The sequence below is a fragment of the Glossina fuscipes genome, unplaced genomic scaffold, assembly GCF_014805625.2.
Source record: "Glossina fuscipes isolate IAEA_lab_2018 unplaced genomic scaffold, Yale_Gfus_2 2, whole genome shotgun sequence".
In the NCBI taxonomy this organism is placed as follows: domain Eukaryota; kingdom Metazoa; phylum Arthropoda; class Insecta; order Diptera; family Glossinidae; genus Glossina; species Glossina fuscipes.
The window spans coordinates 15,652,911-15,674,256 of NW_023998416.1; the positions used below are offsets into that span (position 1 = coordinate 15,652,911).

Below are 21,346 nucleotides of genomic sequence, written 5' to 3' on the forward strand. Positions count from 1 at the left end.
TGCAAGTTGTGTTTAAGAAAAGTCGACTCCAAACGTGTATCATCGTATCATACACCGTTCTCCATCTTGTGGATTCAGGTTTTTCCGCACCAGGGTACCTCAAGTACCCTGCCAGGTTGCCAATTGTTGCAAATCGCTGACTTTCTGTAGGCTTACGCCATTGGTAAACTTTACCTAAAACTATTACGACATTTCTTGTAAAATACGTATATAATAGAAATAATAATTAAAACACTGCGTAAGATTTTCTTTTTATAAGAAACTCTTTGCTTTGCCTTTAAACAGGGAATTTAGCGAAGACTTTGTTTAAAAATTATGACGGTTTAATTTTAAGCTAATTTATAAAATAAAAGAAATTAAGAAATTTCATATGAAAACATGCATTTATTAATAAAAAATAAAGAAACATTAGATAGTAAATATCCTAAAGTTTACAATTTTCTGTTAAGGGTCGTCAAGGGTATTCTTTAGATAATTTTATAATAATAATAACAATAATTTTACAAGTTAGCCTAAAAGTAGACTGCCATAATTTTTTTTTTATTATCAAATTAAACAAAACAGTAGCTAAATTTTCTGCTATTTACAGAGCGAACGTAATACTCTATGCTAATGTACAGAGCGAACGTAACACTCTATGCTAACTTGCAAAGCCGTCGGCAAAAGTCCCCAATTTGTTCCAAATTCTCTGTTAATCAATCAAAAACATCTGTTGAAATTCTATAGTGAATAAGTAGTGAATAAAGCATATAAATAAATAAAATAAAGTGAAAATAAAGTGAAAATGAAATTTATAAAATTGCGGTTTTTCTTTACTTTTTTAACTTTAAATTAATTTACATTAATTTACACCTAAAGGTAGGCAAGCAAAGCCAAAGTTAAATTCTCTGCTAATTTACAGAAAGAAAGTAATACTTTAAGTTAATTGCAAAGCCGTCGACAAAAGTCCCGCATTTTCATTAACAAAAAACTCTAGAGCAAAGGGCTGTTATTTTAGGTAATCGATACAAAAAAAAAATTCAATTGTTAACAATTAGTATTTAATTGTTAAAAGTTAAGAATTATTATTTAATACTGGAAGTTTATTGTATTTATTGTATTATTGGACATTTAACAGACTGAATGCCATTACCACTTTCATTTGCTACAAAACAATATTTACTATTAACCATAATTTCAAATCATATAATTTATTAGTGCAATAAAAACATGAATTAGATAAATTAGTCCCGCCTCTATTTCTCCTTCTACGTTCCAGTCTTTTTATTTTATTTCTTTGTATACGTACAAAACCATACCTTTTACCAACTCCCACCCGGAATTCCCACTCGGGGAAAACGCAACGAGACTTTATTGTGTCGTTCGCTTACCTATTTGCCGTTTCATTGCCTTAAAAAACTATCATGTTGAAGCCCTAATTGCATTTGTGAAAAATTTCTGTTCGGAAAATATTTTCATACATTTTGCTATCGATTTCTTGGAATAGACACGAGTAACATCTGACATCATTAAGTTTATCTTATTTTTCCTTCTGCAACGTGCAATTTTTCGATAATCTGATGCAAGTTTCGCATCTATGAGATAATTATAAAGTTAGACGAGAATTATTATTGATTTAAATTATGCCAGCTGGGGAAATGGCCAACCTATCTTTAGGTAAGTTAAATATAACTATATATCTGCATTAAAATTTTTGTGCTGTGAGTTGGCAGAATAAAATAAACCTATGCGTTTATTTATTGAGGTGCTATTTTTACTTCCGAGAGCAATGGTTGTGATGAGACCGGCAATGGTTCCGAAGACAAGCCTTTCAAAACCATTCTTCAAGCTATGCGACATGTTGGTAAAGAGCCCTTCCCGACAATATACGTAGATAGCAAAGATGCCGATGCCATAGAACGCTATGAAGTGGCTGCCAAATCACAACTGAAGAAAATTCAAAAAATTTTTGTGCGTGAAAGCTATAAAAATGTGGATAGAGAAAAACGTGAAGCGGAAGATGCGGAAAAACGTATGCAAAATTTGGAAGAAGCCAAAAAAGTAACCATTGAAGAAGATCCTACATGGACAAAAGCTGAGAAAATTCGCATCTTTGAAGGTTTGGATAATCGTGGCAAACGTATAAGAATCTATGGTTGGGTACATCGTTTGAGAAGGCAAGGCAAAGGTTTAATTTTCATTACTCTCCGTGATGGTACGGGGTTTTTGCAGTGTGTTCTAACTGATCGATTATGTCAAACGTACGATGCTTTGACTCTTACAACTGAGAGTTCTGTACAATTGTTCGGTATTCTGAAGCAAGTTCCAGAAGGTAAATCGGTAGGTTCGAGATGTGGATGTATGATGGAAAAGGTTTTAATTTCCTCTCTGTTAACTTAGGCGCCTGGTGGGCATGAATTGCATGTAGATTATTGGGAATTAATTGGTTTAGCTCCAGCTGGCGGGGCGGAGAGTATTTTGAACGAAGAAGCTCATCCAGATGTGCAATTAGATAATCGTCATATCATGATACGTGGTGAGAATACATCAAAAGTTTTGAAAATGCGTTCTGTGGTTATGCAAGCATTCCGTGGCCATTATTTCGATCGTGGATATTGCGAAGTAACGCCACCTACATTGGTGCAAACCCAGGTTGAAGGCGGCTCTACACTATTTAAGTTACAATATTTCAGGTAAATGTAACGATTGGGAATTTTTCCATTTCATAATTCTTCCGTATTGGCAGTGAGGAAGCTTATCTGACACAGAGCTCACAATTATATCTGGAAACCTGTCTACCAGCTTTGGGTGATGTCTTTTGTATTGCTCAAAGTTATCGAGCTGAACAAAGCCGTACTAGGCGACATTTGGCTGAATATACCCACATTGAAGCTGAATGTCCATTCATAACATTCGATGAGTTATTGGATCGTTTGGAAGATTTGGTATGCGATGTAGTTGACAGAGTTCTGAAATCAACGTGGGGTGATGCAGTTTATGAATTGAATCCAGGCTTCCAGCCACCAAAAAAGCCATTTAAACGTATGAACTATGCGGATGCAATAAAATGGTTGAAAGATAATAATGTCACTAAAGACGACGGAACATTCTACGAGTTCGGTGAGGTAAGAGTGCAAGCTAAGAAAGAAGAAGCATCGCATTTATAATTTGAATTCTTTTTAGGATATTCCGGAGGCACCTGAGCGTAAAATGACCGACACTATCAATGAGCCCATAATGTTATGTCGTTTTCCAAAAGATATCAAATCATTTTACATGTCTTTATGCCCTGAGGATCCTCAACTAACCGAGAGTGTGGATGTCTTATTGCCTAATGTGGGAGAAATTGTTGGTGGATCTATGAGGATTTACGATAACGAAGATCTCTTGAGGGGTTACAAACGTGAAGGAATAGATCCTAAACCTTATTATTGGTATACAGACCAACGCGCTTATGGCACACAGCCGCACGGTGGTTACGGTTTGGGATTGGAGCGGCTTCTTTGTTGGCTGCTTAATCGCTATCACATACGTGAAGTCTGTTTGTATCCACGTTTCTTAGACCGATGCCGACCATAATTTAATTATAGAATCTCGTATAGAAAAGAGGAGTTGTAAGCCTTGACTACTGTTACGCAAGACATTCTTGTTGAGTATCATGCGTAATAAAGGCATCTTGTGCTAGATAAAGTCTCAATATGTTAAATTAATTTTAAATTCAATTTATTTCGTCGGCTTCAATTTGCATATCGTCCAAAATCTCTTCAATGTTGTCATCATTCATAAAATCATCAGGGCCCCCTTCATCGGAAACTGCTCCGTCGTCATCTTCAGCTTCTTGACCCTTAAAAATATGAAAGTATTTTTCAAGAGTATGTTACTTCGTCTTTACAACTTACCGTATTTTCGCAGGATTCAAGTTCAGCATGTATGTGCTCTTTGCGGTAATGGTTTTTCAGCAGATCCTTTATAACATTGCAGACAATTTGTCTCACTTGACTATCAAAGCCAGACGGCAGCCAACCCGTACGTTCATTGCATGTAGCACCAGCTAGAGGCGATGGTATCTTCTCCAACATTTCCTGAATTTTAGGCATGCGAATATCGCAGTACTATAAAATTTAGAAAAAATATCTTAGTTGATTTGCTGTTATTCTAATTTGAAGGGTCTAGCTCTCCAGCTAAACTTAGGGTCTTAATACAGTAAGGTGAACGGATAAAGGAAAATAGCGAAATAAAAATTGAATTACTCTCAAAATGCATTGACGTGAACGAGGCAGCTTATGTTCGTCAAAGTAAGGATAATCAATATCCTGCACCAAGGTATTAATTTCATAAGGATTTTTTTGACGCTTTTTAATACTAGTCTTGCGATCGGACACCTAAAATTTACAAAATTTAGTTAAAAATTCATGTTTGAATATTCATAAGCATACAAACTCCGCGATGCCTGAACGAAATCTTAATCTAAAGTCGAACGTTTGATAATAACGTGAACTAAAATCCTTACGTGGATCATAACCATATCGCACGTACATTGTGCGCCACGGTCCCGTAGAAAAGTAATATGCCATCGATGGTATTATACATTTCAATTTGTCGTTGCTGATACCAGATTCATACAAAAGCGCGATTCGAGTCCACACAGGACATTCCTCAAAGAGCTTAAAAAGATTTTCTTGTAAGACCATCTTATGCATATGTGGACTAACGTATTCACCTTTTTAACTTTTTCAAATTGCTCATCGGATACGTACTTCACTTTCATGCGCTTAATGATCTGAGGATCGGGACGAGCGGGAAAGCTATCTACGGTGCTGAAGGGTACTATATCACGGTTCTCATAAGAGGACTTTTGACATACACCTAGAACTTCGTGTTGGCCGTCTTCTTTAGAGAAATCACCGCGGAATATATTATTGTGGACATTGTCGTAACGTGCAAATACGGTGGGTACGGTTATTAAAGGTACTTCAGTGCGACTTGTAAAAAATATAAATAAAATTAAGCAAGTCCCAGTTTTATATTTCACAAATATACTTAAAGAAATCCAAGTCAATAACCGATTGAGGCATAATCGAGTGCATCATCATTTTTAATTCACGCTTATTTTCATTATCCGGTAGTAAAGGCAAATATTGGAAGTCGCACATCGCTGATAGGAAAAAAACTCATAATCAAGTATAAATAATTGTGGCAGCTAGATCTCACATTCAAACGTAAAGCCTGTGTTTGTACAACCTAATATGTCAACTTTGTACTGCGGGGGCTTGGAACGGTCCTTCTTCGAGCGCCTAACTTTAATCGATAGCAAAAGTCCAGCTCGTTTATTAATTTCGCCGTACACAGATTTATTAAACGGATTTTCATAATGATATCGCAATTCCAGTCTTTTGGTGTCTCCTTCTAAAGCCTGAAAGGATAATTTGTTATATTAAAAAATATTTATATATTTTAGTTTGTTTTGGGGCTTTACTTGCGACACTTTCGTAACTCCACCCAAGGTACATAACATTTTATTTACATCTTTTACCAAACCGGGATATCGAATCACTGCGAATTCTGGTAAGCTAGCACCGCTTAATTGGATCGACATTTTTTTGCAGAGCAAAAGTTATGTTTAAAGCACAATGGGAGAGATGCTGATGCTGAAGCGGTAAAACACAATTAACCGTAATAACGTAACCCTATTTGTGAAAGTCGGGAGGTTAATTTACTGTAATGTTATTCTCTGTCTCTCTCACTCTCTCTATTACTTCTTACCATTTAACAGATGAGAGATGTTTTTTTATTCACCATTTTTCTTGTTTATTAAAAGCAACTCTGTGCTCTCTATTCACCGCACATAATACTTTTTTTATAAACTCTTCTTTGCATGTTTATTGTTATTTATTTGTTTACCAATCAGTTGGTCACTTGCACTTTTTATTCATTTAGCAAGATTTCAAGTTTCACGATGATAAAGCGTTATTATTCCTCAAAAGCAGTTAGAAAGTTTTATCCCCATACTCAAATAAAAATTTTCCGCAAGACCGATTACAATTCCGCAACGACGCTAGCAAATATACAAAATAGTAAGAATAACGCCTTTCCAAAGAGTGCAGAAAAAATATTAGAAACAAACGAAATACGAACGCTCAGAGATAAGGAACTGACCAACAATAATAACACAAAAAGCGGATCTCAAAACAATAAGAAGGATGCCAATACGTCCTCGGAATATTATGAGAATTTGGCGCGAATTCAAATGTTATCGACGAATTTACACAAACAATTATTTCCTCAAGCACCACGCTTTCAAGTAGACGTCGAAGAAGGAAAGAAATACAATCTCAACCTTAAACGGCATGGTATTGAAGTTGATTGCGTGGAGCGATTAAAGGATGTGAATATAAAATTGCCACCATTGAAGGGTAACAACATCGAACGCCATTTTTACCAAATAGGTAAAGACCAGGTGAAACCATATGAAGATTTACTTATTCCTTTGGTTCAATTAAAGCAATTGCCAGCAAAACCCGAACGTTGGATTTTAAAAGAAGGTTGGACTGTTTATGATACCACAACGAAGGAGCATCAGTCTATAAATTGGCCATTAGAAGACGGTTTAGTGCTAGATGTAGAGGTTTGTATATCAGAAGGCGCTATGCCTACTATAGCGACTGCCGTCAGTACTAAACACTGGTACTCTTGGGTTAGCCCGCGTTTGCTTGTTCCTCAACATGAAATTACAGCTAAACAGGAGTTTCCCCGTTATACCCTAGAAGACTTAATACCATTAGGAAAAAGAACACCAAAACTTATTGTAGGTCACAATGTTTCTTACGACCGCGCCCGACTTAGGGAACAATATCTAATAGAGGATACAGGAGTACGCTTTTTGGATACTATGTCTTTGCATATGTGTGTGAGTGGTGTTACCAGTTATCAACGTGCCTTGATGAAATCGAAGAAAGAACCTGCCGCTGAAGATGTCGAATGGTTGTCGCAAAGTTGCTTAAATAGTTTAGCAGATGTCCATAGCTTGTATTGCGGTGGTGCTCCTATATCGAAAGAGGAACGTAATATTTTTATAAGTGGCAATTTGGACGACATTCGTTTTAATTTTCAAAAGTTGATGAACTATTGTGCGCAAGATGTCGAAGCTACACAAAGTGTGCTCCATAATTTATATCCTCTATTTGCTGAAAGATTTCCACATCCTGTTACTTTGGCTGGTATGTTGGAAATTAGTTCAGCTTACTTACCAGTCAATAAAAATTGGTGGCGCTACATAAGCGAATCAGACTTGACTTACGAAGATCTCAATATAGAAGCTAAATATCATTTGGCTCGAAGAGCAGATGAAGCATGTTCGTTAATGAAAAATGAACAGTACAAAAATAATTTATGGCTTTGGGATGAAGATTGGAGTACACAAGAGCTAAAGCTAAAAAAGGTCAAATCTATTACTAAAAAAAAGCCTGTCGACAATAATTTAAAGGAAACAGATTATATTTTGGATCTGCCCTCAACAGAAGAGGAGGAATATTTGTGTAGAAAATTTAAATATTTACATGACACGAGATTCCATTTGCCCGTTAAACGACCTTTACTACCCGGATACCCTGCCTGGTATCGGAAATTATGTCAAAAGATCCCTAAGGATTTAAACAGGCTATCGGAATGGTCACCGGGCCCCTCAGAAATAAGCACAGGTATGCAGATAGCTCCTAAGCTGCTTTCTCTATGTTGGGAAGGCTACCCTTTACATTATTCTCGTGAACATGGTTGGGGATTTCTAGTACCATTTCGTGTGCGGTCGTCCAATGAAGAAAACCTCTCTTTGCCTCATGTACCCATTGAAGAACTGGTTAAACGGTGTCCGATCCCGAAGTTTCTACAGGATCATGCTACTAAAAATGAAACCGAATATGCTTTTGGAATTTTGAATAAAGAGCTGAATGCAAACTTAGGAAAACGTGAGTTCTACGCTAAAGCCGCCAAAAAGGATGGCACTAATGGTCTTTATAAAGGATCGGGAGTATGGTGCGGCAAAATATTGGACGATTGTTGTTTTTTTCTAAAACTACCCCATAAAAATGGAAAGTCTCTACGAGTAGGGAATCCATTATCACGAGATTTTCTTAACAAATTCTCCGAAAACGTTTTAAGCTCTGGAGAAGATGAAAACACTGCAGCCGCAAGAGTCATCTCTATAGCTCGTATGATGTCCTATTGGCGAAACAATCGTGATCGAATAATCAGTCAGTTGGTTGTGTGGTTAACACCAGATCAGTTATCTCCTCAAGTGCAATGCGAGCAGAATTATCAATATGGTGCCATTTGTCCTCAGGTTGTCGTTTGTGGGACTTTAACGCGTCGCGCGATGGAGCCTACTTGGTTGACCGCTTCCAACTCTAAGGTGGAACGTATCGGTTCGGAATTGCGAGCTATGGTGCAGGCGCCACCCGGTTATCGTATAGTTGGTGCAGATGTTGATTCTCAAGAATTATGGATCGCTTCAGTTTTGGGTGATGCTTACGCCCATGGTGTGCATGGATCCACTCCATTTGGTTGGATGACTTTGAGTGGTACAAAAACCAATGGAACCGACATGCATTCAATAACTGCAAAGGCCGTGGGAATATCGAGAGATCATGCCAAAGTTATTAACTATGCTCGTATATACGGAGCCGGGCAAAATTTTGCGGAGGGTTTGCTTAAACAATTCAATCCTACGTTTTCCGGAACGGAGGCACGAAACAAGGCCATGAAAATGTTTTCTTTAACGAAAGGTAAAAAAGTCTATAAATTGAAGAAAGATTACCAACAGGAATATGGAAATAGGAGGTAAACTTTGAGGAACTTCTATATATTGCTCTCACAAGCAAAATTATAAAATGCCAAAAAATAATTTTCAGCTATTCCAGTTACGAAGCATTAAAGTTGGCTTCCTGTCAAAATCGTAGCGTCAATGAGATGTTCCTGCGGGCTTGCTGGGAAGGTGGCACGGAGAGCGCTATGTTTAATCGTTTAGAGGAGATCGCTACAGGAGAAGAACCGGTTACACCATTTTTACAGTGCCGTCTCAGCCGCGCATTAGAAACTTACAACACAGATGAATATCGGTTTTTGCCCACACGTATTAACTGGGTGGTGCAAAGCGGGGCTGTTGATTTTCTGCATTTGATGCTCGTGTCCATGCGTTGGTTATTAGGCACAAAAGCCCGATTTTGCTTAAGTTTTCACGACGAAATACGTTATTTGGTAAAAGAGGAGGATGCTTATACTGCTGCACTAGCCATGCATGTAACAAATCTGCTTACACGATCATTTTGTTGTTCACGCTTGGGACTAAATGATCTGCCAATGTCTGTGGCATTCTTTTCCTCGGTAGAAGTAGATACAGTACTGCGAAAAGAAAGCTCTATGGACTGTAAAACGCCCTCAAATCCGCACGGATTACACATTGGTTACGGCATAGCGCCCGGCGAGAGTTTGAACATATATGAGGCCATCAGGAAGGCGAATTGCAATGACTTATCTCACTGGAAATTGGTTTAAAATCAATGAGTAATTAGTTTTAGTTTTCAGTTGATTACTCTTTATGCGTAGGGATAATTAAAGGGGAAGTCTTTTTATATAATTTTTACTAAAATATTTATGTGTTTCTCACCTTTGCAAATATATTAGGTCGAGTCGTAACTAACTTCCGATACAACCAGGTAAAAATCTATTATTCTTATTTACTCACAACCAGTCTTCGATACAAAACGAGTTTTTGTTTTCACTATATGGATGACGATTCAGTTCAACTGCTTTTGTGGTGCATGTTACATTCAACTGTTTTTCTTAATCTCTGAAAAGCGGGGAGAAAAAGGTGCATATTCGACATACGTAATGCTTTGAGAATTTAAACAAAGGCAACAATGCTAAGCCGGCTATTAAAAAATATGCAGCGTATACGGTAAAGAACTGATGACTGATCGGGCGGTTAGTACAATATGGATTTCTACAAAGTGGAAGGCATCTACCATATTATAAGAGCATCTCCTGTATTTCTTAAGGTGTTATAGACATAGCTGCCGATGGCCAACATTGCTACTGTTATAGCCAATCTTTTGATCTGTTTGATTTATAGATATGACTTAAACATATAAGTACCAAATTTTGATTTTTTTTTTAACTTTTGCAATTCCAAGGAAAAGGCTTTGTCTAGACATCGGTGCAGGCCAGCCTTACCTATACGATAAGGGGAATAGGATGTAAATACATGGATATCTATTACACGCGTCTAAAATTAGTCGCATTTTTACCTTTCAGTGGTTAGAATCAATATGAAAATTGTCATTCATATCCGTACTGTTCGTAGCGTTCTCCAAAATAATTTTGAACATGACCATATAATTATTAAACATGCTTTTATTACTGAATATACGCAAGGAAAAAATAACGAAAAAAATATCGACTATATTTAAAAGATTGAATGCCAGCACTACCATACGATATTTACTGTTTTTTGCTGACATTTTTTTCACCTTTCATATTTATTGGTAATTAATGTTTTAATGGAAAAATCGGTGTTATTATGATAATATTAATATTTTTCAATATTCAGTAGCTTTACTTTTATTATGCATAAAGTTTTTTTACGACATTATTGAATACTCTTTTTCACCTGTTCGATAAGAAAACTTCTCTAATAATTGACATTTTCACATCTTTAGTACGTTAATATCGTATAACAAATTTTTTCACTTTTCAATAATTAACATAATTAAACAGAAATACAACAAAAATTTCAGAATAGTTTCGTTATATATTAATATACTTTCATTCGTTTCCGAATACCCCAGACAAAAGGAATTATTGTGAAAAATATGGCAGAGACGATGAGGACATTAATGTAAAGCTCTTGCGTGCAAATGGTCCGCGAGAGAAATTAAAAGTGTTGTGGTTTTTCACATAGCGTTAAGTTGTGTATATGCCTTCATGTACGTATGTTGACACATCAAACTTGGCCAAACATTAACTTGAGAGAATTATCAAAATACGCAAAGACCTTGATGCAATATGCAAAATTATTCTACAAAAACTAAGGAAATGTTTATCGTGCGCGCTCTAGAGAAAATCCTTGCAGATAAGGATATAAAACGTTCCCAGAATTCACAACTGAAAAAGTCATGCGACACAGCCTTAGAACAAATCAAAGCCGAATTAATTAGTGCAGGCCAAATAACGGAAGGCAATGAGTTGCCGTGCTCTGCTCTGCCATTACCGAAAAATGATACGGCTAGTATTATAAATGCAGAAACTTACTTTCTTCCGTTTGAACTGGCATGCAAAAGTCGTTCCCCGAGAATAGTGGTGACTGCTTTGGATTGTTTAGAGAAATTAATAGCATATGGACATTTAACGGGCGCCATACAAGACTCCGCCAGTCCAGGACATTTGTTAATCGATCGAATTGTCAACACCATATGCGGATGTTTCAACGGACCACAAACTGACGAATGCGTTCAATTGCAAATAATAAAAGCTCTCCTTACTGTAGTTACTTCACAACATGTGGAGATACACGAAGGCACTGTTTTGCAGGCTGTACGCACCTGCTACGACATCTACTTGTCTAGTAAAAATTTAGTTAACCAAACTACCGCGTGTGCCACGTTAACACAAATGCTAGACGTAATTTTTTCACGTATGGAAAATCAAATATACGAGGTTGCAGCGCAGTCAGTGAGAGGTACAAGCAATGGCCATTTGTATTCGAATACATCGCAAGCTTCAGAAGCCAGCATCAGCGTAAAGAGTAGCAATGGTGTTGAGGCAGAAGAAACACCAGAATTCATAGCTTCTACGGTAGTAGAGGAAATAATAAACGGTAAATAAATAAAGGTCAGTTTTTTTAGCGTATATTTCATAGATATTTTGTTTTGGATCTTAGCTGCTATTACGGAAATCTTGAAGGAAGCTTCGGTGCAGTATAGAATGAATGGTGACATTCAAACCGTTGACATTAACCACGATACCAGCTTTAATAACGCTGAAAGTCATAATTCGTCCGCCGACAGTTCTCATTTAGCACCTTCCGAAGAAAGTGTCGAAGTTCACAGTGAAAATGATGCAGTAGTTACGGCTAAATTTACACATGTTTTGCAAAAAGACGCGTTTTTAGTTTTCCGAGCTTTATGTAAGCTTTCAATGAAACCTTTACCCGATGGGCATCCTGATCCTAAATCGCATGAATTGCGATCTAAAGTTCTGTCGCTGCGCTTGCTTCTATCAATTTTACAAAATGCGGGTCCAGTATTCCGTTCGAATGAAATGTTTATCATGGCTATCAAGCAATACCTTTGTGTGGCCTTGTCTAAGAACGGAGTCAGCTTAGTTCCGGAAGTGTTTGAGTTGTCATTGTCTATATTTGTCGCTTTGCTGTCGAATTTTAAAACTCACTTAAAAAAGCAAATTGAAGTTTTTTTCAAAGAAATATTCCTTAACATTTTAGAAGCTACTTCAAGCTCTTTTGAGCATAAGTGGATGGTTATTCAAGCCTTGACACGTATCTGCGCCGATGCTCAGTCGGTAGTCGATATCTATGTCAATTACGATTGTGACTTTCAAGCAGCCAATTTGTTTGAACGTCTCGTTAACGATTTGTCGAAAATAGCTCAAGGTCGTCAAGCTGTGGAATTGGGCGCTAATCCTATTGAAGAGAAATCAATGCGTATACGTGGACTTGAGTGTTTAGTTTCCATATTAAAATGTATGGTGGAGTGGAGCCAAGATCTCTACGTCAATCCTAATATGCCTTCGTTGAGTGCTCATGAAGGAGCGGTTAGTCTTAAACATTCTCACAATTCCGAGTTACAATCACCGGCTGCCGACAACACTGATGACTTGTCGCAATCCAACACTATTGGCACAAGATCAGGCCATGGTTCAAGTCATAGCCTAAATTCGTATGGTAGTGCAAAGAACAATGAACTTTTGGATCTGCCCGAAGCCTTAGAAGAACGTAAAATGCGTAAAGAAGTCATGGAAGCAGGTATAGATATTTTTAATCGCAAACCCAAAAAGGGTGTACAATTCTTACAAGAAAAGCAGCTCTTAGGCTCCTTACCGAAGGATATAGCTAAATGGCTGCATGAAGATGAACGGCTAGACAAAACCGTAATTGGTAACTATATAGGTGAAAACGACGATCACTCTAAGGAAGTAATGTGTGCCTATGTCGACGCTTTCGATTTTCGTAATTTGGAAGTTGTGGCCGCATTGCGAATGCTTTTAGAAGAGTTCAGATTGCCAGGTGAGGCTCAAAAAATCGATCGTTTGATGGAGAAGTTTGCCAGTCGTTATTGTGAATGCAATCCCAATAATTCACTCTTTCAAAGTGCTGATACAGTGTACGTGTTGGCTTTTTCTATTATTATGCTAACCACGGATTTGCATTCCCCGCAAGTAAAGAACAAAATGACCAAAGAACAGTATATTAAGCTTAATCAAGGTATAAGTGATAGCAAAGATGATTTGCCGGTGGAATACTTATCGGCGATATATGATGAAATAGCAGGTCATGAAATCAAAATGAAGAATACGGTAATCAACAAACCGGGAAAACAGATCATAGCCAACGAGAAACGTCGTAAATTATTGTGGAATATGGAAATGGAAGCTATCTCCACGGCTGCGAAAAATTTAATGGAATCAGTATCTCATGTTAAATCTCCGTTCACTTCTGCAAAACATTTAGAGCACGTGCGTCCTATGTTTAAAATGGCATGGACACCATTTTTGGCTGCTTTTTCGGTGGGCTTGCAGGATTGCGATGATCCCGAAATTGCCTGTCTCTGTTTAGATGGAATACGTTGTGCCATACGTATAGCTTGTATATTTCACATGACATTGGAACGAGACGCTTACGTACAGGCCTTGGCCCGTTTTACTCTATTGACAGCTAATTCACCAATTAACGAAATGAAGGCGAAAAATATTGACACTATTAAAACCCTGATAATGGTAGCGCATACAGATGGTAATTATTTAGGTACTAGTTGGCTGGATATTGTCAAATGCATAAGCCAATTGGAATTAGCTCAGCTGATTGGCACAGGAGTAAGGCCTAAATTTTTGTCAGGAGCTCAGACTACTCTAAAAGATTCTCTGAATCCTAGTGTGAAGGAGCACATTGGTCAAACGAGTAGTCAAAGCGTGGTGGTTGCCGTAGATCGAATTTTTACTGGTTCGATACGCTTAGACGGTGATGCAATTGTGGATTTCGTTAAAGCTCTCTGTCAGGTGAGGAGATCAAAAAGAGAAAAAAAAAAAAAAGAAGTGATTTTGATGCAACAAACCGCCTTAAAAATGCGCTTAACACCAAATTTGGATAAGACGCACTTCAAGTAAATTTAATGTTTTGTTATTTCCAGGTATCTGTAGAAGAGTTATTAAATCAGCAACCACGGATGTTCTCTTTGCAAAAGATTGTTGAAATTTCCTATTACAATATGGAACGTATCCGTTTGCAATGGTCCCGCATTTGGCAGGTGTTGGGCGAACATTTCAACACAGTCGGCTGCAATAGTAACGAGGAAATTGCGTTTTTTGCTTTGGATTCCTTGAGACAGCTGTCTATGAAATTTATGGAGAAAGGAGAGTTCGCTAACTTTCGTTTTCAAAAAGATTTTTTACGGCCGTTCGAACACATTATGAAAAAGAATCAATCGTCAGCAATACGTGACATGGTGGTGCGATGCATAGCCCAAATGGTTAACTCACAAGCTCATAATATTAAATCAGGTTGGAAAAACATATTTTCAATATTTCATTTAGCGGCCGGTGATCATGAAGAAGCCATAGTTGAGTTAGCTTTTCAGACAACGGGCAAAATAATTGGTGAACTTTATCAAAAACAATTTGCTGTAATGGTAGATTCATTTCAGGACGCTGTTAAGTGTCTATCTGAATTCGCTTGCAATGCTCGCTTTCCCGACACTAGCATGGAAGCCATTCGCTTAGTGCGCACTTGCGCTTTATGTGTTCACGATTCACCACAATTATTTGCTGAACATGCTGGTATGGAGAACGATATCTCGGTGGCTGAAGAAGACCGCGTTTGGGTACGTGGGTGGTTTCCTATGTTATTCTCACTTTCCTGTGTAGTCAATCGTTGTAAATTGGACGTTAGAACACGTGGTCTTACTGTTCTCTTTGAAATTGTTAAAACTCATGGCGATAGTTTTAAACCGAATTGGTGGAAAGACTTATTTAATGTGATATTCCGGATATTTGATAATATGAAATTGCCGGAACATGTTACTGAGAAATCCGAGTGGATGACGACCACCTGCAATCATGCTCTTTATGCCATTATCGATGTTTTTACGCAATATTTCGATATGTTAGGACATTTGCTACTCGAAGATCTATTTGCTCAACTGCACTGGTGTGTCCAACAAAATAATGAACAATTAGCACGATCTGGAACCAATTGTTTAGAGAACTTGGTTATATCGAATGGTTTCAAATTTAATGAAGCAACTTGGGATAAGACTTGTGAGTGCATATTAGATATATTCAATGCGACGTTACCTTCAGATTTAATGTCGTGGAGGCCAAATCCGCAACAACAACAACAGCATCAACAATTACAAATGCAATATCAAACACAACCGCAGCAGCAATTGCAGCATGCCGCCATATATAATCAAGCTCCGAGTACTACTTTGACAAGTCGAAAACATCCTCATTCGCAGAAGGATATGGTAATTAAGCGCAGTCAGTCACAACATTCGGTTTACAATAATAATAGTTGTAATTTTGGAGAAGAAGATGGCACGTCATTTATGCACGCTCATCCCGCTTCTACTACTGTACTGCCGCAAAATTACGCTCTCTTTGAAAGTCTTAATATTAAGTGTGTGGTACAATTAGAATTAATACAAACCGTCGACAACATAATTTTCTTTCCGGCTACATCACGGAAAGAAGATGCCGAAACGTTAGCTCAGGCAGCTGCCGATCTAACTGGTTGTAGTGCTGCACACCCCCTTCTTGACTGTCAGCAAGAAGAACAAGGTATGTATAGCTATTTGCGCACCCGCCAGTTATTTATTTTGGCCGATTGCCTAATGCAATCGCATCGTTTCGCTAAACGCTTTAATGCCAATCAAGAGCAGCGTAACGTATTGTGGCGAGCGGGCTTTAAGGGCTCGATTAGACCAAATTTGTTGAAGCAAGAGACTGCATCGTTGGCGTGTGTGTTAAGAATTTTCTTTAAAATGTATGGCGATGAGAACAGACGCAGCGATTGGCCGGGCATAGAACAAGAATTAGTAAAAGTGTGCAAAGAAGCCCTGACTTACTTTTTGAGCCTGCAACATGAAGCGCATCGTGATGCTTGGACATCGTTGCTGCTCCTAATATTAACGAGATTACTTAAAATGTCCGATGCAAGGGTAAGTGAATGAACGCCTTACGCTTACAAATACATAAATGCCGCTTAGAACGAATATATTTTAGAATAACGACGACGATTCAGTCAACATTACGTCATTGCGATGTGTTAGATTTCTCAGCTTTCCGTTCATTCCCGAAAAGCGAAAAAGAACGAGTTAACCATGTCCGTCCCTGCATATAACGTTTGTCCGTGCGAAACCACCATTATATTCACAAAACCTTCTCTACAAGAATAAAAAAAGTCAAATATATTCTTAACACTTTCGTCAGATCATATTCAACATATTGCCAGAAACTCTAATCTCTATCCCATTTTTTGTATAAACTATCAAAATTTTTGTATAAAGCATCAAAATTTTGTTTACATCTTTAAATTTATTCATCGGGCTGTTTACTGGGCTGTAGTTTAAATAAACCGACTGATCGAATTTGTCTTCGTTCTATCTAGCATTCACAAGGTGTACAAAGCTAGTGAAGGCTATTAAATAATTCGGTTCGATTCGAATATAACTTTGTGTGTTTTACATGTATTTTTTTTTTTTTTTATTATATACTTTTTGCAGTTTGCCACTCATATCTCTAATTATTATGCTTTACTGTGTGAAATCATGTGCTTTGACTTGAAGCCAGAATTACGAAGTGTCCTTAGACGTGTTTTTCTCCGCATCGGTCCAGTTTTTAATATATTAAATGTTAAATAGTGTTATTGGAATAGAAGGTCGTTAATTCATAAATGGGAGAAATTCGAGTAACCGTAACGAAGCATTATAGCGGGCAACATTAAGATAAATTGAAAACATTGTTTAATTAATATTATATTATGAAAAAAATTGAAATTAAAATTAAAAAAAAAAATATATATATATATATATATATATTTATTTAAACTTATACATTCAATAGTAACGATGAACATGTACATGTGTAAAACTTATAAATTGCTATATACATATTATTATATATACCTATATATTGATCTATTAATAGATATATATTAATCTAAAATGTTAAGAATACAAAAACTTTATATTCGGAATAATGATTTATTACCATAAAAGTCACAGTGCTATACAAACTAGAATGCTTTTTGTTAATTTCGTACTCGTTCTTATTTCCTTTCTAAGATGCAATATTCAAAATATTCAAGCATTTATCTCAGTTTAGATTGAATTTGTAATGTCTGTCTGTCTGTGGGTCGTTTTTTTTTTATTTTTTTTTTTGAATTTCTCAATCCTTGGTAAGATGCAAAAATATATATTGAAGCATTTATTAGTTTCGATTGAATTTATAACGCTTGCTCGTCGTTTCTTTTTTTTTGAAATTCCCCAAGTCCCAAAAATTGGGGCAAAGGGAGTACAGAGTGATTAAAATAGATGATCAATCTGAAAAAAGTAATTTACCAACTATTTTTCAAAATGAATGTCTCGGTCAATCAGCAAAATGAGATGGCGGGTACCTAAAATTCGCCAAAAGGCGAATATAGATTACTTGTTATATATGTATTAATGTAGATGCATAGTGGTGGTTTGCTTTTTTTCTTTTTTCAGCCTGCTGACTGCATCATTGTTACCCGCTATTCTATGTATAGAAGTAACTTTATGCTTTTATGGCTTAGTTCATTTTTCTTTCTTTCCTACTATCATGCAATTGCGCAATTCATTGTATGAATATTAACTATATCCTATCCTTTTTCGACACTTGATACATTCTCTATAACCATTATCATCCAGAGAGTGCAATTTTGGTATTGTTTTTCGAATCTTTTTAAATCGTTGAAGTTTTTAATTAAGGTAATATTTTTAAAAGTAAAATTCGTGGTTGATCAAAAACGGCTATATATTAGAACGTTTGTACTGAATGTCCAAAGTAAAAAATAAATTAAAAGTAAAACTTATAATTGAGTTTATATTACAAGCACGCTTTTCATTGAAATGAACAGTGGCCTTTAGAAATGATCCTAATTGCAATTATTAATATTTCCTCAGGCATGAACACAAATCGCTTGATCAAATGTCTTGCAATTTCCAAACAAAAAATGCTCAGACGACAGAAGTGATGGTTACTTAAATCTTCTGGGTTATCTTAAAAACTATAAATTTTTTACTGGTAAATAGGGGATCGTTAACGTATACAACAAACAGACAAGATCCTAAGAGACTGCTAATGAGCAAAAGTTTAGCAATACCTTTACAAGTCTCCAAGAACTTGTCGATTAGTAGTTTTAGAAGACAACAGGTAAGAAACCTGCCTATTTCGAGGAAAGAAGCGGAATGCAATAGTGCGGTGAAGTTCCACCGCATAATTGTTAAGACTATAACGAGGAAGTTCATTTAGACTTGACACACAACTGTACCTTAACAGCTCGCCGTCAGAAGCATTTATTGTAAAAAAAATTTATTTTGTCAAATAGATATGTATGGGGGGATGTAAAACCCGTCATAAGAGGATCAAGAGTTTCTGCAACGAATCAAACCACGATATGCCTCACAGGCGCATACACAAAAAAATATCTCTTATCTTGGACGGGATGTACCCAACCGACCCAAAATTTGGTACACGGAGGGCGTTGAGGAACTGTGCATAAAAATTTCGGAGCAGTAACCGCAGTATAATATTTGATAAGCTCTTTAAGAGCGATGAAACAAAATTCAGTATGTGAAAATAAAAAAACCTTCAAAAGATAAGAAAAAGTTCAATTGTTAATGCAACCTCTGCATAAACTTTGTTGCAGTGCAAAGCTAACAAAGAAATGGTCAATGTCTTTGTAAGTTCGCCTTGGATAATTTAATAGAATAAATTCCATCTAAAGTAAATGCTTGAAATAAGATTCGCGGTTGACTTGGGGGAATTCTTTGGAATAAGATGAAGGAATAACAAAGCTGAGGCTTTCACAAAAAGAGGACAGAAGAGCGGTGAAATCAGTCTGGCTAGCTATGATTATGCTATCACCTAAACGTGTAAACCGTTGGTGGTCAGAAAGAAGTATGAAAAGAGAAAGAGATAGGGAGTGTGCAAAGTCTTCAAAAAATGCGCTCACTCACTACATTTACAATCAAACCGAAGTGAGATATGAATCCGGAAACTTCAACTTGGTATTCGCGTTTTTTATCTACTCGGCCATACAGCAGGCATATCCGTAAATTGTATGGAAATGTTGAGAAAAACATGATGAGAATCTTTAAGGCGAGGAACACCGATCAGATCTGCGATGTTAATATTAATATTTTCAGTGTTATTGTGGACTTAAGAGTTTGGGTCAAATATTACCTCAAGGAATTTCGAAACATCTTCGAAGAAGAAGGAAGAGGAGGAAAGCCAAGCCTATCAGTGGAAGAAGAGATAAAAATAAGTACCAGCCGCGTAGAAAAAGATGAAAAGAAATGTTTACGGTGTGCTAGCAGAAGATACACGAAATGAACAATTGTGGAGATTCCGTGTGGAGTTATTTAAAATGGGGCTTTGCAAAATAATAAATAAAAAAATTTTCTCAAGAAAAGGGAGAAGTGTTTGAGGGCAAATACAATCTCAGATAATTGAGACTATTTTGCACTGGCGTGAGCCATGAGGAATAAACAGAAAGACGTAAGGTAGAATATAAATTGAACGATTGTCTCATCAAAGAGGGTATACGAAAAATATCTAAAAAAAAAATATCTTGTGAAGGACTGCAAGGAACGTAATTGAGTTGAAAATTAATTTGTATTTTGAATATCGGTAAACAAGGCATTCGCACTAAAACGAGACACAAAGACAACTATCTTGCTTTCATCAGAAAAATTGCAAAGAAATTCAATGGCCATTCGCTTGCTTACCACGAAGATTTGCTTAAGCATTCTTTCGTCTCTCCGTTGAAGCTCACAAGGTTATGGAGTTGAGAAGAAAAGTCGAAATTTTCAAAAATCTTTAACGAGCTGCGCGCATCATATCATACAGATAAGATTAAAACGCTTTAAAAAAAAAATAAAAACAAAGTTTACTAACACAATATATACACAAATACAAAGTCATTTGCACACCACGCATAATAAGCTATGCACTGTACGCGCTGTAGTTTGCGAGCAATTGGCAAAAGAACAATTCTTTTTCTCTCTTTGAAAGACAAAGGTGTTCTCAATTGGCGTAGCACTGCGTAGACCTGCCTTTTGACCGATTTGATCCATTTCCAACATCAACTTGCTTGCGCGGAATTTCCAATGATTCCGCTTAATTTGAAGGCTTGATAGCTGCATGTTTACAGCAGACATTAAACAGACGGATGGACGGCCATGCTTACAATAATTCACAATTTAATCCTGAAACTCTGAAGCTTCCTTCTGCTTATGTTGCAAACGTTTTAATAAAACGAATATACCCCTCGTCCTGCGGCGACGGGCATAATATTAAGATCGGAGTTTATTATTAATAGAATATATACATAAGTACACAGGCACTTGCACACGCATAATCATAAACTGTCTGTGCTGTCTATTTCTTTAAAAGGTCTAAAATCATATATACACGCATGGTGGGCACTTAATGTCAACCTTATTGAGTGAGAGAAAGAGAATAATTTTTATTAATTCAATAATCCGCGAGACTTTGACTATGCTATTCTTTTCCATGCCATACCGTAAAATAAAATAATTTTGCTGCATGTTTTCATACAGTGAACATTAAACTTTTCAATTGTTTTTAATTAATTGCGTCCAAACGTTAATTAAATTATTGCTTGCTATTAATGTCTGTCGCTTTGTTAAATTAAACAATCAAAATGTTAGTTCTCAGGCGCTTTTACGGTATTCGTATTCGTATTCGTATTATTATTATTTTTAATTTTTTTTTTCCAATGAAGCGCGGTATTCAGGCGCAGTTAAACACTTTGCAATTGTTTGCAAACAATCACATTTTGATTTTAATTAAATTATATAAATTGCTTTAAATTTCTGAA

The 21,346-nt window shown here is 36.6% G+C and overlaps 4 protein-coding genes across 5 annotated transcripts; 3 read left to right on the top strand and 1 right to left on the bottom strand.

Annotated features, from left to right (window-relative positions):
* Positions 1–1,405: 1,405 nt before the first annotated feature.
* On the top strand, positions 1,406–3,685 carry LOC119634144 (asparagine--tRNA ligase, cytoplasmic). The gene is made up of 5 exons (XM_038028100.1): positions 1,406–1,656; positions 1,745–2,319; positions 2,380–2,672; positions 2,726–3,104; positions 3,163–3,685. The coding sequence occupies exons 1-5, from the start codon at positions 1,623–1,625 to the stop codon at positions 3,556–3,558; spliced, it is 1,677 nt and encodes a 558-aa protein (XP_037884028.1). The 5' UTR covers positions 1,406–1,622; the 3' UTR covers positions 3,559–3,685.
* LOC119634145 (general transcription factor 3C polypeptide 5) lies at positions 3,682–9,948 on the bottom strand. Of its 2 annotated transcripts, XM_038028102.1 has the most exons (9): positions 9,638–9,948; positions 5,456–5,627; positions 5,191–5,392; positions 5,020–5,134; positions 4,700–4,961; positions 4,416–4,643; positions 4,230–4,361; positions 3,879–4,091; positions 3,682–3,823 (listed from the first exon to the last, which is right to left on the bottom strand). In XM_038028102.1, the coding sequence occupies exons 2-9, from the start codon at positions 5,573–5,575 to the stop codon at positions 3,698–3,700; spliced, it is 1,398 nt and encodes a 465-aa protein (XP_037884030.1). In that variant the 5' UTR covers positions 5,576–5,627; positions 9,638–9,948; the 3' UTR covers positions 3,682–3,697. The 2 variants fall into 2 exon arrangements, with proteins under 2 accessions (XP_037884030.1, XP_037884029.1); XM_038028101.1 differs by lacking the exon at positions 9,638–9,948 and having other exon boundaries at positions 5,456–5,706.
* On the top strand, positions 5,855–9,570 carry LOC119632953 (DNA polymerase subunit gamma-1, mitochondrial). The gene is made up of 2 exons (XM_038026117.1): positions 5,855–8,811; positions 8,883–9,570. The coding sequence occupies exons 1-2, from the start codon at positions 5,855–5,857 to the stop codon at positions 9,523–9,525; spliced, it is 3,600 nt and encodes a 1,199-aa protein (XP_037882045.1). The 3' UTR covers positions 9,526–9,570.
* An 828-nt stretch (positions 9,949–10,776) lies between the features above and the next one.
* LOC119634143 (brefeldin A-inhibited guanine nucleotide-exchange protein 1) lies at positions 10,777–19,225 on the top strand. Its single transcript, XM_038028099.1, has 4 exons — positions 10,777–11,845; positions 11,909–14,259; positions 14,391–16,418; positions 16,983–19,225. The coding sequence occupies exons 1-4, from the start codon at positions 11,035–11,037 to the stop codon at positions 17,118–17,120; spliced, it is 5,328 nt and encodes a 1,775-aa protein (XP_037884027.1). The 5' UTR covers positions 10,777–11,034; the 3' UTR covers positions 17,121–19,225.
* The last annotated feature ends 2,121 nt before the right edge of the window (positions 19,226–21,346 follow it).

Coding starts and splice junctions, on each gene's coding strand:
- LOC119634144 (XM_038028100.1), top strand. CDS start 1,623: ATGCCAGCTGGGGAAATGGCCAACCTATCTTTAG. Junction 1,657..1,744: donor AATGGCCAACCTATCTTTAG/GTAAGTTAAATA, acceptor TTATTTATTGAG/GTGCTATTTTTACTTCCGAG. Junction 3,105..3,162: donor CATTCTACGAGTTCGGTGAG/GTAAGAGTGCAA, acceptor AATTCTTTTTAG/GATATTCCGGAGGCACCTGA.
- LOC119634145 (XM_038028102.1), bottom strand. CDS start 5,575: ATGTCGATCCAATTAAGCGGTGCTAGCTTACCAGAATTCGCAGTGATT. Junction 5,393..5,455: donor GAGTTACGAAAGTGTCGCAA/GTAAAGCCCCAA, acceptor TTATCCTTTCAG/GCTTTAGAAGGAGACACCAA. Junction 4,644..4,699: donor AATTTGAAAAAGTTAAAAAG/GTGAATACGTTA, acceptor AATCTTTTTAAG/CTCTTTGAGGAATGTCCTGT.
- LOC119632953 (XM_038026117.1), top strand. CDS start 5,855: ATGTTTATTGTTATTTATTTGTTTACCAATCAGTTGGTCACTTGCACT. Junction 8,812..8,882: donor CAGGAATATGGAAATAGGAG/GTAAACTTTGAG, acceptor AATAATTTTCAG/CTATTCCAGTTACGAAGCAT.
- LOC119634143 (XM_038028099.1), top strand. CDS start 11,035: ATGCAAAATTATTCTACAAAAACTAAGGAAATGTTTATCGTGCGCGCT. Junction 14,260..14,390: donor TCGTTAAAGCTCTCTGTCAG/GTGAGGAGATCA, acceptor TGTTATTTCCAG/GTATCTGTAGAAGAGTTATT. Junction 16,419..16,982: donor TTAAAATGTCCGATGCAAGG/GTAAGTGAATGA, acceptor TACTTTTTGCAG/TTTGCCACTCATATCTCTAA.